The 18,459-nt window shown below is 52.1% G+C and overlaps 1 protein-coding gene across 1 annotated transcript in view; it reads left to right on the top strand.

Moving 5' to 3' along the window:
• The window catches only part of cyfip1 (cytoplasmic FMR1 interacting protein 1), a 202,865-nt gene that overhangs the window by 145,212 nt on the left and 39,194 nt on the right, over positions 1-18,459 (top strand). Inside the window, 7 exon segments of the mRNA XM_052475754.1 lie at positions 1,130-1,329; positions 3,139-3,226; positions 4,977-5,120; positions 7,135-7,219; positions 7,400-7,530; positions 14,907-14,979; positions 15,054-15,148. Coding sequence (XP_052331714.1) covers positions 1,130-1,329; positions 3,139-3,226; positions 4,977-5,120; positions 7,135-7,219; positions 7,400-7,530; positions 14,907-14,979; positions 15,054-15,148 — 816 coding nt within the window.

The following is an 18,459-nucleotide window of genomic DNA, read 5'->3' as shown; positions in this document are numbered from 1 at the left end:
CGTATGACCCACAAGCTGTCTCCTCCTCCTCCTTGTAACAGGAACTAGAAGGTCTGATGAATATCAACCGTATGACCCACAAGCTGTCTTCTCCTCCTCCTTGTAACAGGAACTAGAAGGTCTGATGAACATCAACCTTATGACCCACAAGCTGTCTTCTCCTCCTCCTTGTAACAGGAACTAGAAGGTCTTATGAACATCAACCGTATGACCCACAAGCTGTCTTCTCCTCCTCCTTGTAACAGGAACTAGAAGGTCTGATGAACATCAACCGTATGACCCACAAGCTGTCTTCTCCTCCTCCTTGTAACAGGAACTAGAAGGTCTGATGAATATCAACCGTATGACCCACAAGCTGTCTTCTCCTCCTCCTTCTAACAGGAACTAGAAGGTCTGATGAACATCAACCTTATGACCCACAAGCTGTCTTCTCCTCCTCCTTGTAACAGGAACTAGAAGGTCTGATGAATATCAACCGTATGACCCACAAGCTGTCTTCTCCTCCTCCTTGTAACAGGAACTAGAAGGTCTGATGAACATCAACCGTATGACCCACAAGCTGTCTTCTCCTCCTCCTTGTAACAGGAACTAGAAGGTCTGATGAATATCAACCGTATGACCCACAAGCTGTCTTCTCCTCCTCCTTGTAACAGGAACTAGAAGGTCTTATGAACATCAACCGTATGACCCACAAGCTGTCTTCTCCTCCTCCTTGTAACAGGAACTAGAAGGTCTGATGAATATCAACCGTATGACCCACAAGCTGTCTTCTCCTCCTCCTTGTAACAGGAACTAGAAGGTCTTATGAACATCAACCGTATGACCCACAAGCTGTCTTCTCCTCCTCCTTGTAACAGGAACTAGAAGGTCTGATGAATATCAACCGTATGACCCACAAGCTGTCTTCTCCTCCTCCTTGTAACAGGAACTAGAAGGTCTGATGAATATCAACCGTATGACCCACAAGCTGTCTTCTCCTCCTCCTTGTAACAGGAACTAGAAGGTCTTATGAACATCAACCGTATGACCCACAAGCTGTCTTCTCCTCCTCCTTGTAACAGGAACTAGAAGGTCTGATGAATATCAACCGTATGACCCACAAGCTGTCTTCTCCTCCTCCTTGTAACAGGAACTAGAAGGTCTTATGAACATCAACCGTATGACCCACAAGCTGCTGTCTAAGTTCCTGACGCTGGACAGTATGGACGCCATGTTCCGGGAGGCCAATCACAATGTCTCCGCCCCCTACGGACGCATCACACTCCATGTCTTCTGGGAACTCAACTACGATTTCCTCCCCAACTACTGCTACAATGGATCTACCAACAGGTAACACAACTACTGCTACAACTACTGCTACAATGGATCTACGAACAGGTAACACAACTAGACACAACTACTGCTACAACTACACACAACTACTGCTACAACTACACACAACTACTGCTACAACTACACACAACTACTGCTACAACTACACACAACTACTGCTACAACTACACACAACTACTGCTACAACTACTGCTACAACTACACACAACTACTGCTACAACTACACACAACTACACACAACTACTGCTACAACTACACACAACTACACACAACTACTGCTACAACTACACACAACTACACACAACTACTGCTACAAGGGATCTACCAACAGGTAACACAACTACTGCTACAACTACACACAACTACTGCTACAACTACACACAACTACAGCTACAACTACACACAACTACAGCTACAACTACTGCTACAACTACACACAACTACTGCTACAACTACAACTACACACAACTACTGCTACAACTACACACAACTACACACAACTACTAATAGAACAACACACAACTACTGCTACAACTACACACAACTACTGCTACAACTAGACACAACTAATACTACACAACCACATACTACTACTGCTACAACTACACACAACTACTGCTACAACTACTGCTACAACTACACACAACTACTGCTACAACTACACACAACTACACACAACTACTGCTACAACTAGACACAACTACTTCTACAACTACACACAACTACACACAACTACTGCTACAACTACACACAACTACAGCTACAACTACACACAACTACTGCTACAACTACACACAACTACAGCTACAACTACACACAACTACTGCTGCAACTACACACAACTACAGCTACAACTACACACAACTACTGCTACAACTACACACAACTACACACAACTACTGCTACAACTACACACAACTACTGCTACAACTAGACACAACTAATACTACACAACCACATACAACTACTGCTACAACTACACACAACTACTGCTACAACTACACACAACTACAGCTACAACTACACCCAACTACTGCTACAACTACACCCAACTACTGCTACAACTACACACAACTACTGCTACAACTACACACAACTACAGCTACAACTACACACAACTACTGCTACAACTACACACAACTACTGCTACAACTACACACAACTACTGCTACAACTACTGCTACAACTACACACACCACATACAACCAGCTGGATCCCTGATGGGGGAGAGAGAGGGGGGTAGAAACCAGCTGGATCCCTGATGGGGAGGGAGAGAGAGGGGGTAGAAACCAGGTGGATCCCAGATGGGGGAGAGAGAGGAGGGGGTAGAAACCAGGTGGATCCCTGATGGGGGAGAGAGAGGGAGGGTAGAAACCAGGTGGATCCCAGATGGGGGAGAGAGAGGAGGGGGTAGAAACCAGGTGGATCCCTGATGGGGGAGAGAGAGGGAGGGTAGAAACCAGGTGGATCCCAGATGGGGGAGAGAGAGGAGGGGGTAGAAACCAGGTGGATCCCTGATGGGGGAGAGAGAGGGAGGGTAGAAACCAGGCGGATCCCTGATGGGGGAGAGAGAGGGGGTAGAAACCAGGTGGATCCCTGATGGGGGAGAGAGAGGGGGGGTAGAAACCAGGTGGATCCCTGGTGGGGGAGAGAGAGGATGGGGGTAGAAACCAGGTGGACTTGTTTTAAGTTCTTAATCACCATTCTGAAATGTATTCCTGTCTCTCTCCCTGACGTTGTGAGGGCTCTCTGTGGTTAATGGAAAAATATTAATTATTAATATCCAATCTCTCTCTTCCTCTCTAGATTTGTCCGCACGGTCCTGCCCTTCTCTCAGGAGTTCCAGAGGGACAAGCCACCCAACGCCCAGCCCCAGTACCTGTATGGGTCAAAGGTCAGTACAACCCTACCCAGCCCCAGTACCTGTATGGGTCAAAGGTCAGTATAACCCTACCCGGCCCCAGTACCTGTACGGGTCAAAGGTCAGTATAACCCTACCCAGCCCCAGTACCTGTATGGGTCAAAGGTCAGTACAACCCTACCCAGCCCCAGACCTGAGTACGGGTCAAAGGTCAGTATAAACCTACCCAGCCCCATTACCTGTACGGGTCAAAGGTCAGTATAACCCTACCCAGCCCCATTACCTGTACGGGTCAAAGGTCAGAATAACCCTACCCAGCACCTGTACGGAAAACTGTCTGTTTGACTCCAAGTACCTCGCTTGCTGTGGTGATAATCCTTCTCAGCATATTTCTCTGGCTGACATATGCATTACCAAACTAACAAGTTAAAATACTCTCAATGAAAGATTTGTAAAACAGAGTCAGAGTCCAGAGTCAAGTCCCCTACAGTGGAGTGGGACACTTCTCCTCCAGTCCCCTACAGTGGAGTGGGACACTTCTCCTCCAGTCCCCTACAGTGGAGTGGGACACTTCTCCTCCAGTCCCCTACAGTGGAGTGGGACACTTCTCCTCCAGTCCCCTACAGTGGAGTGGGACACTTCTCCTCCAGTCCCCTACAGTGGAGTGGGACACTTCTCCTCCAGTCCCCTACAGTGGAGTGGGACACTTCTCCTCCAGTCCCCTACAGTGGAGTGGGACACTTCTCCTCCAGTCCCCTACAGTGGAGTGGGACACTTCTCCTCCAGTCCCCTACAGTGGAGTGGGACACTTCTCCTCCAGTCCCCTACAGTGGAGTGGGACACTTCTCCTCCAGTCCCCTACAGTGGAGTGGGACACTTCTCCTCCAGTCCCCTACAGTGGAGTGGGACACTTCTCCTCCAGTCCCCTACAGTGGAGTGGGACACTTCTCCTCCAGTCCCCTACAGTGGAGTGGGACACTTCTCCTCCAGTCCCCTACAGTGGAGTGGGACACTTCTCCTTCAATTCTGAGCATCACCACTGAGCGATTACAGCAACAGCAACTCAGAGCTAACAGACAGGGAGGGAGCGAGAAAGTGAATATTGTAGGGGAAAATTCTGGCATAACTTTCTCTCTTTCACCCTGTTTCCCTCTCTCTCGCTCTCTTTTCTATCCCTCTGTCTCCCTCTCTCCACCCTCTTCAGGCTCTGAACCTGGGGTACAGCAGTATCTTTGGTTTCTACAGGCCCTTAACTTCCTGTCTACCTCTCCCCTCTCTACAGGCCCTTAACTTCCTATCTCCCTCCACCTCTCCCCTCTCTACAGGCCCTTAACTTCCTGTCTCCCTCTACCTCTCCCCTCTCTACAGGCCCTTAACTTCCTGTCTCCCTCTACCTCTCCCCTCTCTACAGGCCCTTAACTTCCTGTCTCCCTCTACCTCTCCCCTCTCTACAGGCCCTTAACTTCCTGTCTCCCTCTACCTCTCCCCTCTCTACAGGCCCTTAACTTCCTGTCTCCCTCTACCTCTCTACAGGCTCTGAACCTGGCATACAGCAGTATCTTTGGTTTCTACAGGCCCTTAACTTCCTGTATCCCTCTCCCCTCTCTACAGGCCCTTAACTTCCTGTCTCCCTCTACCTCTCCCCTCTCTACAGGCCCTTAACTTCCTGTCTCCCTCTACCTCTCCCCTCTCTACAGGCCCTTAACTTCCTGTCTCCCTCTACCTCTCCCCTCTCTACAGGCCCTTAACTTCCTGTCTCCCTCTACCTCTCCCCTCTCTACAGGCTCTGAACCTGGCGTACAGCAGTATCTTTGGTTTCTACAGACACTTTGTTGGTCCTCCTCACATCAAGGCCATGTGTCGTCTGCTGGGGTACCAGGGCATCGCTGTGGTCATGGAGGAACTGCTCAAAGTGGTCAAGAGCCTGGTGAGAAAGGAGAAGGGATGGGATGAGTGAGGGGGTGGAGGGTAAGTGGGCGAGAGGGGGATGGAGAGTGAGGGTGGAAGGGAGATTGGAGGGAGGAGGAATGGAGAGAGGGAGGGAGGGAGGGAGGGAGGGAGGAGGAATGGAGGGAGGGGGAGGGAGGGAGGGGAGAGGGAGGGAGGGAGGGAGGAGGAATGGAGGGAGGGAGGGAGGGAGGAATGGAGAGAGAGGGAGGGAGGGAGGAGGAATGGAGGGAGGGAGGAGGAATGGAGAGAGGGAGGGAGGGAGGAGGAATGGAGAGAGGGAGGGAGGAGGAATGGAGAGTGAGGGTGAGGGAGGAGGAATGGAGAGGGAGGGAGGGAGGGAGGGGAGGGGAGGGAGGGAGGGAGGGAGGGAGGGAGGAATGGAGGAGGAAGGGAGGGGATGGAGAGAGGGAGGGAGGGAGGGAGGGAGGGAGGGAGGGAGGGAGGGAGGGAGGGAGGGAGGGAGGGAGGGAGGAGGAATGGAGGGAGGGAGGGAGGGAGGGAGGGAGGGAGGAGGAATGGAGAGAGGGAGGGAGGGAGGAGGAATGGAGAGAGGGAGGGAGGGAGGAGGAATGGAGAGAGGGAGGGAGGGAGGAGGAATGGAGAGAGGGAGGGAGGGAGGAGGAATGGAGAGAGGGAGGGAGGGAGGAGGAATGGAGAGAGGGAGGGAGGGAGGAGGAATGGAGAGGGAGGGAGGAGGAATGGAGAGGGAAGGAGGAGGAATGGAGAGGGAGGGAGGAGGAATGGAGAGAGGGAGGAGGAATGGAGGGAGGGAGGGAGGGAGGAATGGAGAGAGGGAGGGAGGAGGAATGGAGAGAGGGAGGGAGGAGGAATGGAGAGGGAAGGAGGAGGAATGGAGAGTGGAGAGAGGGAGGGAGGAGGAATGGGCAGTGAGGGTGAGGGAGGAGGAATGGAGAGAGGGAGGGAGGGGGAGGGAGGGAGGGAGGGAGGGAGGAGGAATGAGAGAGGGAGGGAGGAGGAATGGAGAGAGGGAGGGAGGAGGAATGGAGAGGGAAGGAGGAGGAATGGAGAGTGGAGAGAGGGAGGGAGGAGGAATGGAGAGAGGGAGGGAGGAGGAATGGAGAGTGGAGAGAGGGAGGGAGGAGGAATGAAGACTGGAGAGAGGAAGGGAGAGTGGAGGGAGGAGGAATGGAGAGTGGAGGGAGGAGGAATGGAGAGTGGAGGGAGGAGGAATTGAGAGTGGAGAGAGGGAGGAGGAATGGAGAGGGAGGGAGGAGAAATGGAGAGGGAGGAGGAATGGAGAGGGAGGGAGGAGGAATGGAGAGGGAGGGAGGAGGAATGGAGAGGGAGGGAGGAGGAATGGAGAGGGAGGGAGAGGGAGGGAGGAGGAATGGAGAGAGAGAGGGAGGGAGGGAGGAGGAATGGAGAGAGGGAGGGAGGGAGGAATGAGGAGAAGGAGAGAGGAGGAATGGAGAGTTCCAGGGCAGTATGTTATTAACCCCCCCCCCCCTCAGCTCCAGGGCACCATCATGCAGGATGTTATTAACCCCCCTCAGCTCCAGGGCACCATCATGCAGGATGTTATTAACCCCCCTCAGCTCCAGGGCACCATCATGCAGGATGTTATTAACCCCCCTCAGCTCCAGGGCACCATCGTGCAGGATGTTATTAACCCCCTCAGCTCCAGGGCACCATCATGCAGGATGTTATTAACCCCCCTCAGCTCCAGGGCACCATCATGCAGGATGTTATTAACCCCCCTCAGCTCCAGGGCACCATCATGCAGGATGTTATTAACCCCCTCAGCTCCAGGGCACCATCATGCAGGATGTTATTAACCCCCTCAGCTCCAGGGCACCATCATGCAGGATGTTATTAACCCCCCCCTCAGCTCCAGGGCACCATCATGCAGGATGTTATTAACCCCCCTCAGCTCCAGGGCACCATCATGCAGGATGTTATTAACCCCCTCAGCTCCAGGGCACCATCATGCAGGATGTTATTAACCCCCCTCAGCTCCAGGGCACCATCAGGGCACCATCATGCAGTATGTGAAGACCCTGATGGAGGTGATGCCTAAGATCTGCCGTCTCCCTCGCCACGAGTACGGCTCGCCGGGTGAGTCCGGAGGAGAGACAAGGATCTCCCTTCAATGTGCACTGTCTGTTAGATATTTATGTCATTAAACGTTTGAGCAAGGCAAAGTAGACTACAGTAGCTAGCCGTTTAGAGTGTCCTTAATCGATCCTTTGATTTGTTTAGCTGACGTAGCCGTCTCCCGTCTCTCCTCCCCGCCAGGTATACTGGAGTTTTTCCACCACCAGCTGAAGGACATAGTAGAGTACGCCGAACTGAAGACCGTCTGCTTCCAGAACCTTAGGGAGGTGGGCAATGCACTGCTCTTCTGTCTGCTCAGCGAACAGAGCCTGGTACGAACCACAACCACGACACGTCTACACAACCACGACACGTCTACACAACCACAACCACGACACGTCTACACAACCACGACACGTCTACACAACCACGACCACGACACGTCTACACAACCACGACCACGACACGTCTACACAACCACAACACGTCTACACAACCACGACACGTCTACACAACCACGACACGTCTACACAACCACGACACGTCTACACAACCACAACACGTCTACACAACCACAACCACGACACGTCTACACAACCACGACACGTCTACACAACCACAACACGTCTACACAACCACGACCACGACACGTCTACACAACCACGACACGTCTACACAACCACGACACGTCTACACAACCACGACACGTCTACACAACCACCACCACGACACGTCTACACAACCACGACCACGACACGTCTACACAACCACAACAGGTCTACACAACCACGACCACGACACGTCTACACAACCACAACAGGTCTACACAACCACGACCACGACACGTCTACACAACCACGACCACGACACGTCTACACAACCACGACACGTCTACACAACCACGACCACGACACGTCTATACAACCACGACCACGACACGTCTACACAACCACGACACGTCAACACAACCACGACACGTCTACACAACCACGACCACGACACGTCTACACAACCACGACACGTCTACACAACCACGACACGTCTACACAACCACGACCACGACACGTCTACACAACCACAACATGTCTACACAACCATGACACGTCTACACAACCACGACCACGACACATCTACACAACCACGACCACGACACGTCTACACAACCACAACACGTCTACACAACCACGACCACGACACGTCTACACGACCACGACACGTCTACACAACCACGGCACGTCTACACAACCACGACCACAACACGTCTACACAACCACGACCACGACACGTCTACACGACCACGACACGTCTACACAACCACGACACGTCTACACGACCACGACCACGACACGTCTACACAACCACGACACGTCTACACGACCACGACACGTCTACACAACCACGACACGTCTACACGACCACGACACGTCTACACAACCACGACCACGACACGTCTACACAACCACGACACGTCTACACAACCACGACAAGTCTACACGACCACGACACGTCTACACAACCACGACACGTCTACACAACCACGACACGTCTACACAACCACGACACGTCTACACAACCACGACACGTCTACACAACCACAACACGTCTACACAACCACGACACGTCTACACGACCACGACACGTCTACACAACCACGACACGTCTAAACAACCCCAACACGTCTACACAACCACAACACGTCTACACGACCACGACACGTCTACACAACCACGACACGTCTACACAACCACAACATACTCAGAATGTTACCTGGTGATGTGGTGCTGATAGACAACATACTCAGATTGTTACCTGGTGATATGGTGCTGCTAGACAACATACTCAGATTGTTACCTGGTGATGTGGTGCTGATAGACAACATACTCAGATTGTTACCTGGTGATATGGTGCTGCTAGACAACATACTCAGATTGTTACCTGGTGATATGGTGCTGTTAGTGCTAGACAACATACTCAGAATGTTACCTGGTGATATGGCGATAGACAACGTTTACAGACAGCGGAGTTGAAACAGTTTCCATACATTATATACAACTAGAGGAAAATTTAGCAATGTATGCTGACTATACAAAACATTAGGAACACTTGCTCTTTTCGTGATAGACTGACCCAGGTAAATGTGCAAGATAAAAGATTTAAATGTGCAGAAATCGATCCGTCATTTCCTGGTTGCTAAAATTCTAATAGTTCACTTGACTAAACAAGCAAGTGTAGTGTAAAATCATTGTACAATCTTAACTGCTGTGAAGTATATTTTCAGCTGGTGTAAAAGACTCAAAAGATACATTTAAGAATGGGAATCTCTCTTGAGTTCCCCAGGGGAGTGTAGGGGGACAGCGTGGTCTGAGTTCCCCAGGGGAACGTAGGGGGACAGCGTGGTCTGAGTTCCCCAGGGGAGTGTAGGGGGACAGCGTGGTCTGAGTTCCCCAGGGGAGCGTAGGGGGACAGCGTGGTCTGAGTTCCCCAGGGGAGCGTAGGGGGACAGCGTGGTCTGAGTTCCCCAGGGGAGCGTAGGGGGACAGCGTGGTCTGAGTTCCCCAGGGGAACGTAGGGGGACAGCGTGGTCTGAGTTCCCCAGGGGAGCGTAGGGGAACAGCGTGGTCTGAGTTCCCCAGGGGAACGTAGGGGGACAGCGTGGTCTGAGTTCCCCAGGGGAGTGTAGGGGGACAGCGTGGTCTGAGTTCCCCAGGGGAGTGTAGGGGGACAGCGTGGTCTGAGTTCCCCAGGGGAACGTAGGGGGACAGCGTGGTCTGAGTTCCCCAGGGGAGCGTAGGGGGACAGCGTGGTCTGAGTTCCCCAGGGGAACGTAGGGGGACAGCGTGGTCTGAGTTCCCCAGGGGAGTGTAGGGGGACAGCGCGGTTTGAGTTCCCCAGGGGAGCGTAGGGGGACAGCGCGGTCTGAGTTCCCCAGGGGAGCGTCGGGGGACAGCGCGGTCTGAGTTCCCCAGGGGAGCGTAGGGGGACAGCGTGGTCTGAGATCCCCAGGGGAGTGTAGGGGGATAGTGTGGTCTGAGTTCCCCAGGGGAGTGTAGGGAGACAGCGTGGTCTGAGTTCCCCAGGGGAGTGTAGGGGGACAGCGTGGTCTGAGTTCCCCAGGGGAGTGTAGGGGGACAGCGTGGTCTGAGTTCCCCAGGGGAGTGTAGGGGGACAGCGTGGTCTGAGTTCCCCAGGGGAGTGTAGGGGGACAACGTGGTCTGAGTTCCCAGGGGAACGTAGGGGGACAGCGTGGTCTGAGTTCCCAGGGGAACGTAGGGGGACAGCGTGGTCTGAGTTCCCAGGGGAACGTAGGGGGACAGCGTGGTCTGTGTTCCCCAGGGGAGTGTAGGGGGACAGCGTGGTCTGAGTTCCCCAGGGGAGCGTAGGGGGACAGCGTGGTCTGTGTTCCCCAGGGGAGCGTAGGGGGACAGCGTGGTCTGAGTTCCCCAGGGGAGCGTAGGGGGACAGCGTGGTCTGAGTTCCCCAGGGGAGCGTAGGGGGACAGCGTGGTCTGAGTTCCCCAGGGGAGCGTAGGGGGACAGCGTGGTCTGAGTTCCCCATGGGAGTGTAGGGGGACAGTGTGGTCTGAGTTCCCCAGGGGAACGTAGGGGGACAGCGTGGTCAGAGTTCCCCAGGGGAGTGTAGGGGGACAGCGTGGTCTGAGTTCCCCAGGGGAGCTGTTGGCAAGTGAACTCACATTGGAAAGTCCGGAAACTGAAAAGCTCAAATCACTGGGTGCCAGTTATTCATACAATGAACACAACATGACACAATCTCTGACCAGCAGCTTGTCAGCAACACCTTGTGTCAGTGGAACATCTCTGACCAGTAGCTAGCAGCAACACCTTGTTTCAGAGGAACATCTCTGACCAGTAGCTAGCAGCAACACCTTGTTTCAGAGGAACATCTCTGACCAGTAGCAACACCTTGTTTCAGTGGAACATATCTGACCAGTAGCTAGCAGCAACACCTTGTTTCAGTGGAACATCTCTGACCAGTAGCTAGCAGCAACACCTTGTTTCAGTGGAACATCTCTGACCAGTAGCTAGCAGCAACACCTTGTTTCAGTGGAACATCTCTGACCAGTAGCTAGCAGCAACACCTTGTTTCAGAGGAACATCTCTGACCAGTAGCTAGCAGCAACACCTTGTTTCAGAGGAACATCTCTGACCAGTAGCTAGCAGCAACACCTTGTTTCAGTGGAACATCTCTGACCAGTAGCTAGCAGCAACACCTTGTTTCAGTGGAACATCTCTGACCAGTAGCTAGCAGCAACACCTTGTTTCAGTGGAACATCTCTGACCAGTAGCTAGCAGCAACGCCTTGTTTCAGAGGAACATCTCTGACCAGTAGCTAGCAGCAACACCTTGTGTCAGTGGAACATCTCTGACCAGTAGCTAGCAGCAACACCTTGTTTCAGAGGAACATCTCTGACCAGTAGCTAGCAGCAACACCTTGTTTCAGTGGAACATCTCTGACCAGTAGCTAGCAGCAACACCTTGTTTCAGTGGAACATCTCTGACCAGTAGCTAGCAGCAACACCTTGTTTCAGTGGAACATCTCTGACCAGTAGCTAGCAGCAACACCTTGTTTCAGAGGAACATCTCTGACCAGTAGCTAGCAGCAACACCTTGTTTCAGAGAAACATCTCTGACCAGTAGCTAGCAGCAACACCTTGTTTCAGAGGAACATCTCTGACCAGTAGCTAGCAGCAACACCTTGTTTCAGAGGAACATCTCTGACCAGTAGCTAGCAGCAACACCTTGTTTCAGTGGAACATCTCTGACCAGTAGCTAGCAGCAACACCTTGTTTCAGTGGAACATCTCTGACCAGTAGCTGGCAGCAACACCTTGTTTCAGAGGAACATCTCTGACCAGTAGTTAGCAGCAACACCTTGTTTCAGAGAAACATCTCTGACCAGTAGCTAGCAGCAACACCTTGTTTCAGTGGAACATCTCTGACCAGTAGCTAGCAGCAACACCTTGTTTCAGAGGAACATCTCTGACCAGTAGCTAGCAGCAACACCTTGTTTCAGTGGAACATCTCTGACCAGTAGCTTGCAGCAACACCTTGTTTCAGAGGAACATCTCTGACCAGTAGCTAGCAGCAACACCTTGTTTCAGTGGAACATCTCTGACCAGTAGCTAGCAGCAACACCTTGTTTCAGTGGAACATCTCTGACCAGTAGCTAGCAGCAACACCTTGTTTCAGAGGAACATCTCTGACCAGTAGCTAGCAGCAATACCTTGTTTCAGTGGAACATCTCTGACCAGTAGCTAGCAGCAACACCTTGTTTCAGTGGAACATCTCTGACCAGTAGCTAACAGCAACACCTTGTTTCAGAGGAACATCTCTGACCAGTAGCTAGCAGCAACACCTTGTTTCAGAGGAACATCTCTGACCAGTAGCTAGCAGCAACACCTTGTTTCAGAGGAACATCTCTGACCAGTAGCAACACCTTGTTTCAGTGGAACATATCTGACCAGTAGCTAGCAGCAACACCTTGTTTCAGTGGAACATCTCTGACCAGTAGCTAGCAGCAACACCTTGTTTCAGTGGAACATCTCTGACCAGTAGCTAGCAGCAACACCTTGTTTCAGTGGAACATCTCTGACCAGTAGCTAGCAGCAACACCTTGTTTCAGAGGAACATCTCTGACCAGTAGCTAGCAGCAACACCTTGTTTCAGAGGAACATCTCTGACCAGTAGCTAGCAGCAACACCTTGTTTCAGTGGAACATCTCTGACCAGTAGCTAGCAGCAACACCTTGTTTCAGTGGAACATCTCTGACCAGTAGCTAGCAGCAACACCTTGTTTCAGTGGAACATCTCTGACCAGTAGCTAGCAGCAACGCCTTGTTTCAGAGGAACATCTCTGACCAGTAGCTAGCAGCAACACCTTGTGTCAGTGGAACATCTCTGACCAGTAGCTAGCAGCAACACCTTGTTTCAGAGGAACATCTCTGACCAGTAGCTAGCAGCAACACCTTGTTTCAGTGGAACATCTCTGACCAGTAGCTAGCAGCAACACCTTGTTTCAGTGGAACATCTCTGACCAGTAGCTAACAGCAACACCTTGTTTCAGAGGAACATCTCTGACCAGTAGCTAGCAGCAACACCTTGTTTCAGTGGAACATCTCTGACCAGTAGCTAGCAGCAACACCTTGTTTCAGTGGAACATCTCTGACCAGTAGCTAGCAGCAACACCTTGTTTCAGAGGAACATCTCTGACCAGTAGCTAGCAGCAACACCTTGTTTCAGTGGAACATCTCTGACCAGTAGCTAGCAGCAACACCTTGTTTCAGTGGAACATCTCTGACCAGTAGCAACACCTTGTTTCAGAGGAACATCTCTGACCAGTAGCTAGCAGCAACACCTTGTTTCAGAGGAACATATCTGATCAGTAGCTAGCAGCAACACCTTGTTTCAGTGGAACATCTCTGACCAGTAGCTAGCAGCAACACCTTGTTTCAGAGGAACATCTCTGACCAGTAGCTAGCAGCAACACCTTGTTTCAGAGGAACATCTCTGACCAGTAGCTAACAGCAACACCTTGTTTCAGAGGAACATCTCTGACCAGTAGCTAGCAGCAACACCTTGTTTCAGTGGAACATCTCTGACCAGTAGCTAGCAGCAACACCTTGTTTCAGTGGAACATCTCTGACCAGTAGCTAGCAGCAACACCTTGTTTCAGAGGAACATCTCTGACCAGTAGCTAGCAGCAACACCTTGTTTCAGAGGAACATCTCTGACCAGTAGCTAGCAGCAACACCTTGTTTCAGAGGAACATCTCTGACCAGTAGCTAGCAGCAACACCTTGTTTCAGAGGAACATCTCTGACCAGTAGCTAGCAGCAACACCTTATTTCAGTGGAACATCTCTGACCAGTAGCTAGCAGCAACACCTTGTTTCAGTGGAACATCTCTGACCAGTAGCTAGCAGCAACACCTTGTTTCAGAGGAACATCTCTGACCAGTAGCTAGCAGCAACACCTTGTTTCAGTGGAACATCTCTGACCAGTAGCTAGCAGCAACACCTTGTTTCAGTGGAACATCTCTGACCAGTAGCTAGCAGCAACACCTTGTTTCAGAGGAACATCTCTGACCAGTAGCTAGCAGCAACACCTTGTTTCAGAGGAACATCTCTGACCAGTAGCTAGCAGCAACACCTTGTTTCAGAGGAACATCTCTGACCAGTAGCTAGCAGCAACACCTTATTTCAGTGGAACATCTCTGACCAGTAGCTAGCAGCAACACCTTGTTTCAGTGGAACATCTCTGACCAGTAGCTAGCAGCAACACCTTGTTTCAGTGGAACATCTCTGACCAGTAGCAACACCTTGTTTCAGAGGAACATCTCTGACCAGTAGCTAGCAGCAACACCTTGTTTCAGTGGAACATCTCTGACCAGTAGCTAGCAGCAACACCTTGTTTCAGAGGAACATCTCTGACCAGTAGCTAGCAGCAACACCTTGTTTCAGTGGAACATCTCTGACCAGTAGCTAGCAGCAACACCTTGTTTCAGTGGAACATCTCTGACCAGTAGCTAGCAGCAACACCTTGTTTCAGAGGAACATCTCTGACCAGTAGCTAGCAGCAACACCTTGTTTCAGTGGAACATCTCTGACCAGTAGCTAGCAGCAACACCTTGTTTCAGTGGAAAATACGATGGCTGCTAAAAAAGACAATTTAAACAATCTTCTCTTTCACTCTCAGTCTCAGGAGGAGGTGTGTGACCTGCTACATGCTGCACCATTCCAGAACATTCTTCCCAGGGTCCATGTCAAGGGTAAGATTGTCTGTCTGTCTGTCCGTCCGTCCGTCCGTCCGGATCAGTGACTCTGTTATCTCTTCTCATTGTAGAGGGTGAGCGTCTTGATGCCAAGATGAAACGTCTGGAGACTAAATACACAGCCCTGCACCTGGTTCCTCTGATAGAACGCCTGGGAACCCCACAGGTACCATCACACTGCCTTAGTTAACACCAGTACTGGGAACCCCACAGGTACCATCACACTGCCTTGGGAACCATCACACTGCCTTAGTTAACACCAGCCCTGGGAACCCCACAGGTACCATCACACTGCCTTAGTAAACACCAGCCCTGGGAACCCCACAGGTAACATCACACTGCCTTAGTAAACACCAGCCCTGGGAACCCCACAGGTACCATCACACTGCCTTAGTAAACACCAGCCCTGGGAACCCCACAGGTACCTGCCTTAGTAAACACCAGTCCTGGGAACCCACAGGTACCATCACACTGCCTTAGTAAACACCAGCCCTGGGAACCCCACAGGTACCATCACACTGCCTTAGTAAACACCAGTCCTGGGAACCCCACAGGTACCATCACACTGCCTTAGTAAACACCAGCCCTGGGAACCCCACAGGTACCATCACACTGCCTTAGTAAACACCAGCCCTGGGAACCCCACAGGTACCACACTGCCTTAGTAACACCAGCCCTGGGAACCCCACAGGTACCATCACACTGCCTTAGTAAACACCAGCCCTGGGAACCCCACAGGTACCATCACACTGCCTTAGTAAACACCAGCCCTGGGAACCCCACAGGTACCATCACACTGCCTTAGTTAACACCAGCCCTGGGAACCCCACAGGTACCATCACACTGCCTTAGTAAACACCAGCCCTGGGAACCCCACAGGTACCATCACACTGCCTTAGCCCTTAAACACCTTAGTTAACACCAGCCCTGGGAACCCCACAGGTACCATCACACTGCCTTAGTTAACACCAGCCCTGGGAACCCCACAGGTACCATCACACTGCCTTAGTAAACACCAGCCCTGGGAACCCCACCCACTCTTAGTAAACACTGCCTTAGTAAACACCAGCCCTGGGAACCCCACATCACACTGCCTTAGTAAACACCAGCCCTGGGAACCCCACAGGTACCATCACACTGCCCACCAGCCCTGGGTACCATCACACCAGCCCTGGGAACCCCACAGGTACCATCACACTGCCTTAGTTAACACCAGTACTGGGAACCCCACAGGTACCATCACACTGCCTTAGTGAACCCCACAGGTACCATCACACTGCCTTAGTAAACACCAGCCCTGGGAACCCCACAGGTACCATCACACTGCCTTAGTAAACACCAGTCCTGGGAACCCCACAGGTACCATCACACTGCCTTAGTTAACACCATTACTGGGAACCCCACAGGTACCATCACACTGCCTTAGTGAACCCCACAGGTACCATCACACTGCCTTAGTAAACACCAGCCCTGGGAACCATCACACTGCCTTAGTTAACACCAGTACTGGGAACCCCACAGGTACCATCACACTGCCTTAGTAAACACCAGCCCTGGGAACCCCACAGGTACCATCACACTGCCTTAGTAAACACCAGCCCTGGGAACCCCACAGGTACCATCACACTGCCTTAGTAAACACCAGCCCTGGGAACCCCACAGGTACCATCACACTGCCTTAGTAAACACCAGCCCTGGGAACCCCACAGGTACCATCACACTGCCTTAGTAAACACCAGCCCTGGGAACCCCACAGGTACCATCACACTGCCAGCCCTGGGAACCCCACAGGTACCATCACACTGCCTTCGTAAACACCAGCCCTGGGAACCCCACAGGTACCATCACACTGCCTTAGTAAACACCAGCCCTGGGAACCCCACAGGTACCATCACACTGCCTTAGTAAACACCAGTCCTGGGAACCCCACAGGTACCATCACACTGCCTTAGTAAACACCAGCCCTGGGAACCCCAACACTGCCTTAGTTAACACCAGCCCTGGGAACCCCACAGGTACCATCACACTGCCTTAGTAAACACCAGCCCTGGGAACCCCACAGGTACCATCACACTGCCTTAGTAAACACCAGCCCTGGGAACCCCACAGGTACCATCACACTGCCTTAGTAAACACCAGTACTGGGAACCCCACAGGTACCATCACACTGCCTTAGTAAACACCAGCCCTGGGAACCATCACACTGCCTTAGTTAACACCAGCCCTGGGAACCCCACAGGTACCATCACACTGCCTTAGTAAACACCAGCCCTGGGAACCCCACAGGTACCATCACACTGCCTTAGTAAACACCAGCCCTGGGAACCCCACAGGTACCATCACACTGCCTTAGTGATCCCCACAGGTACCATCACACTGCCTTAGTTAACACCAGTACTGGGAACCCCACAGGTACCATCACACTGCCTTAGTAAACACCAGCCCTGGGAGCCCCACAGGTACCATCACACTGCCTTAGTAAACACCAGCCCTGGGAACCCCACAGGTACCATCACACTGCCTTAGTTAACACCAGTACTGGGAACCCCACAGGTACCATCACACTGCCTTAGTTAACACCAGTACTGGGAACCATCACACTGCCTTAGTAAACACCAGCCCTGGGAACCCCACAGGTACCATCACACTGCCTTAGTTAACACCAGCCCTGGGAACCCCACAGGTACCATCACACTGCCTTAGTAAACACCAGCCCTGGGAACCCCACAGGTACCATCACTCTGCCTTAGTTAACACCAGTACTGGGAACCCCACAGGTACCATCACACTGCCTTAGTTAACACCAGCCCTGGGAACCCCACAGGTACCATCACACTGCCTTAGTTAACACCAGCCCTGGGAACCCCACAGGTACCATCACACTGCCTTAGTAAACACCAGCCCTGGGAACCCCACAGGTACCATCACACTGCTTTAGTTAACACCAGCCCTGGGAACCCCACAGGTACCATCACACTGCCTTAGTAAACACCAGCCCTGGGAACCCCACAGGTACCATCACTCTGCCTTAGTAAACACCAGCCCTGGGAACCCCACAGGTACCATCACACTGCCTTAGTTAACACCAGGCCTGGGAACCCCACAGGTACCATCACACTGCATTAGTTAACACCAGCCCTGGGAACCATCACACTGCCTTAGTTAACACCAGCCCTGGGAACCCCACAGGTACCATCACACTGCCTTAGTAAACACCAGCCCTGGGAGCCCCACAGGTACCATCACACTGCCTTAGTTAACACCAGCCCTGGGAACCCCACAGGTACCATCACACTGCCTTAGTAAACACCAGTACTGGGAACCCCACAGGTACCATCACACTGCCTTAGTAAACACCAGCCCTGGGAACCATCACACTGCCTTAGTAAACACCAGCCCTGGGAACCCCACAGGTACCATCACACTGCCTTAGTTAACACCAGTACTGGGAACCATCACACTGCCTTAGTTAACACC

This window comes from Oncorhynchus keta, chromosome 22 (genome assembly GCF_023373465.1).
Source record: "Oncorhynchus keta strain PuntledgeMale-10-30-2019 chromosome 22, Oket_V2, whole genome shotgun sequence".
Lineage (NCBI taxonomy): Eukaryota > Metazoa > Chordata > Actinopteri > Salmoniformes > Salmonidae > Oncorhynchus > Oncorhynchus keta.
Note: the sequence above shows the minus strand (reverse complement) of the source record. Positions and strands in the feature narration are given on the sequence as shown.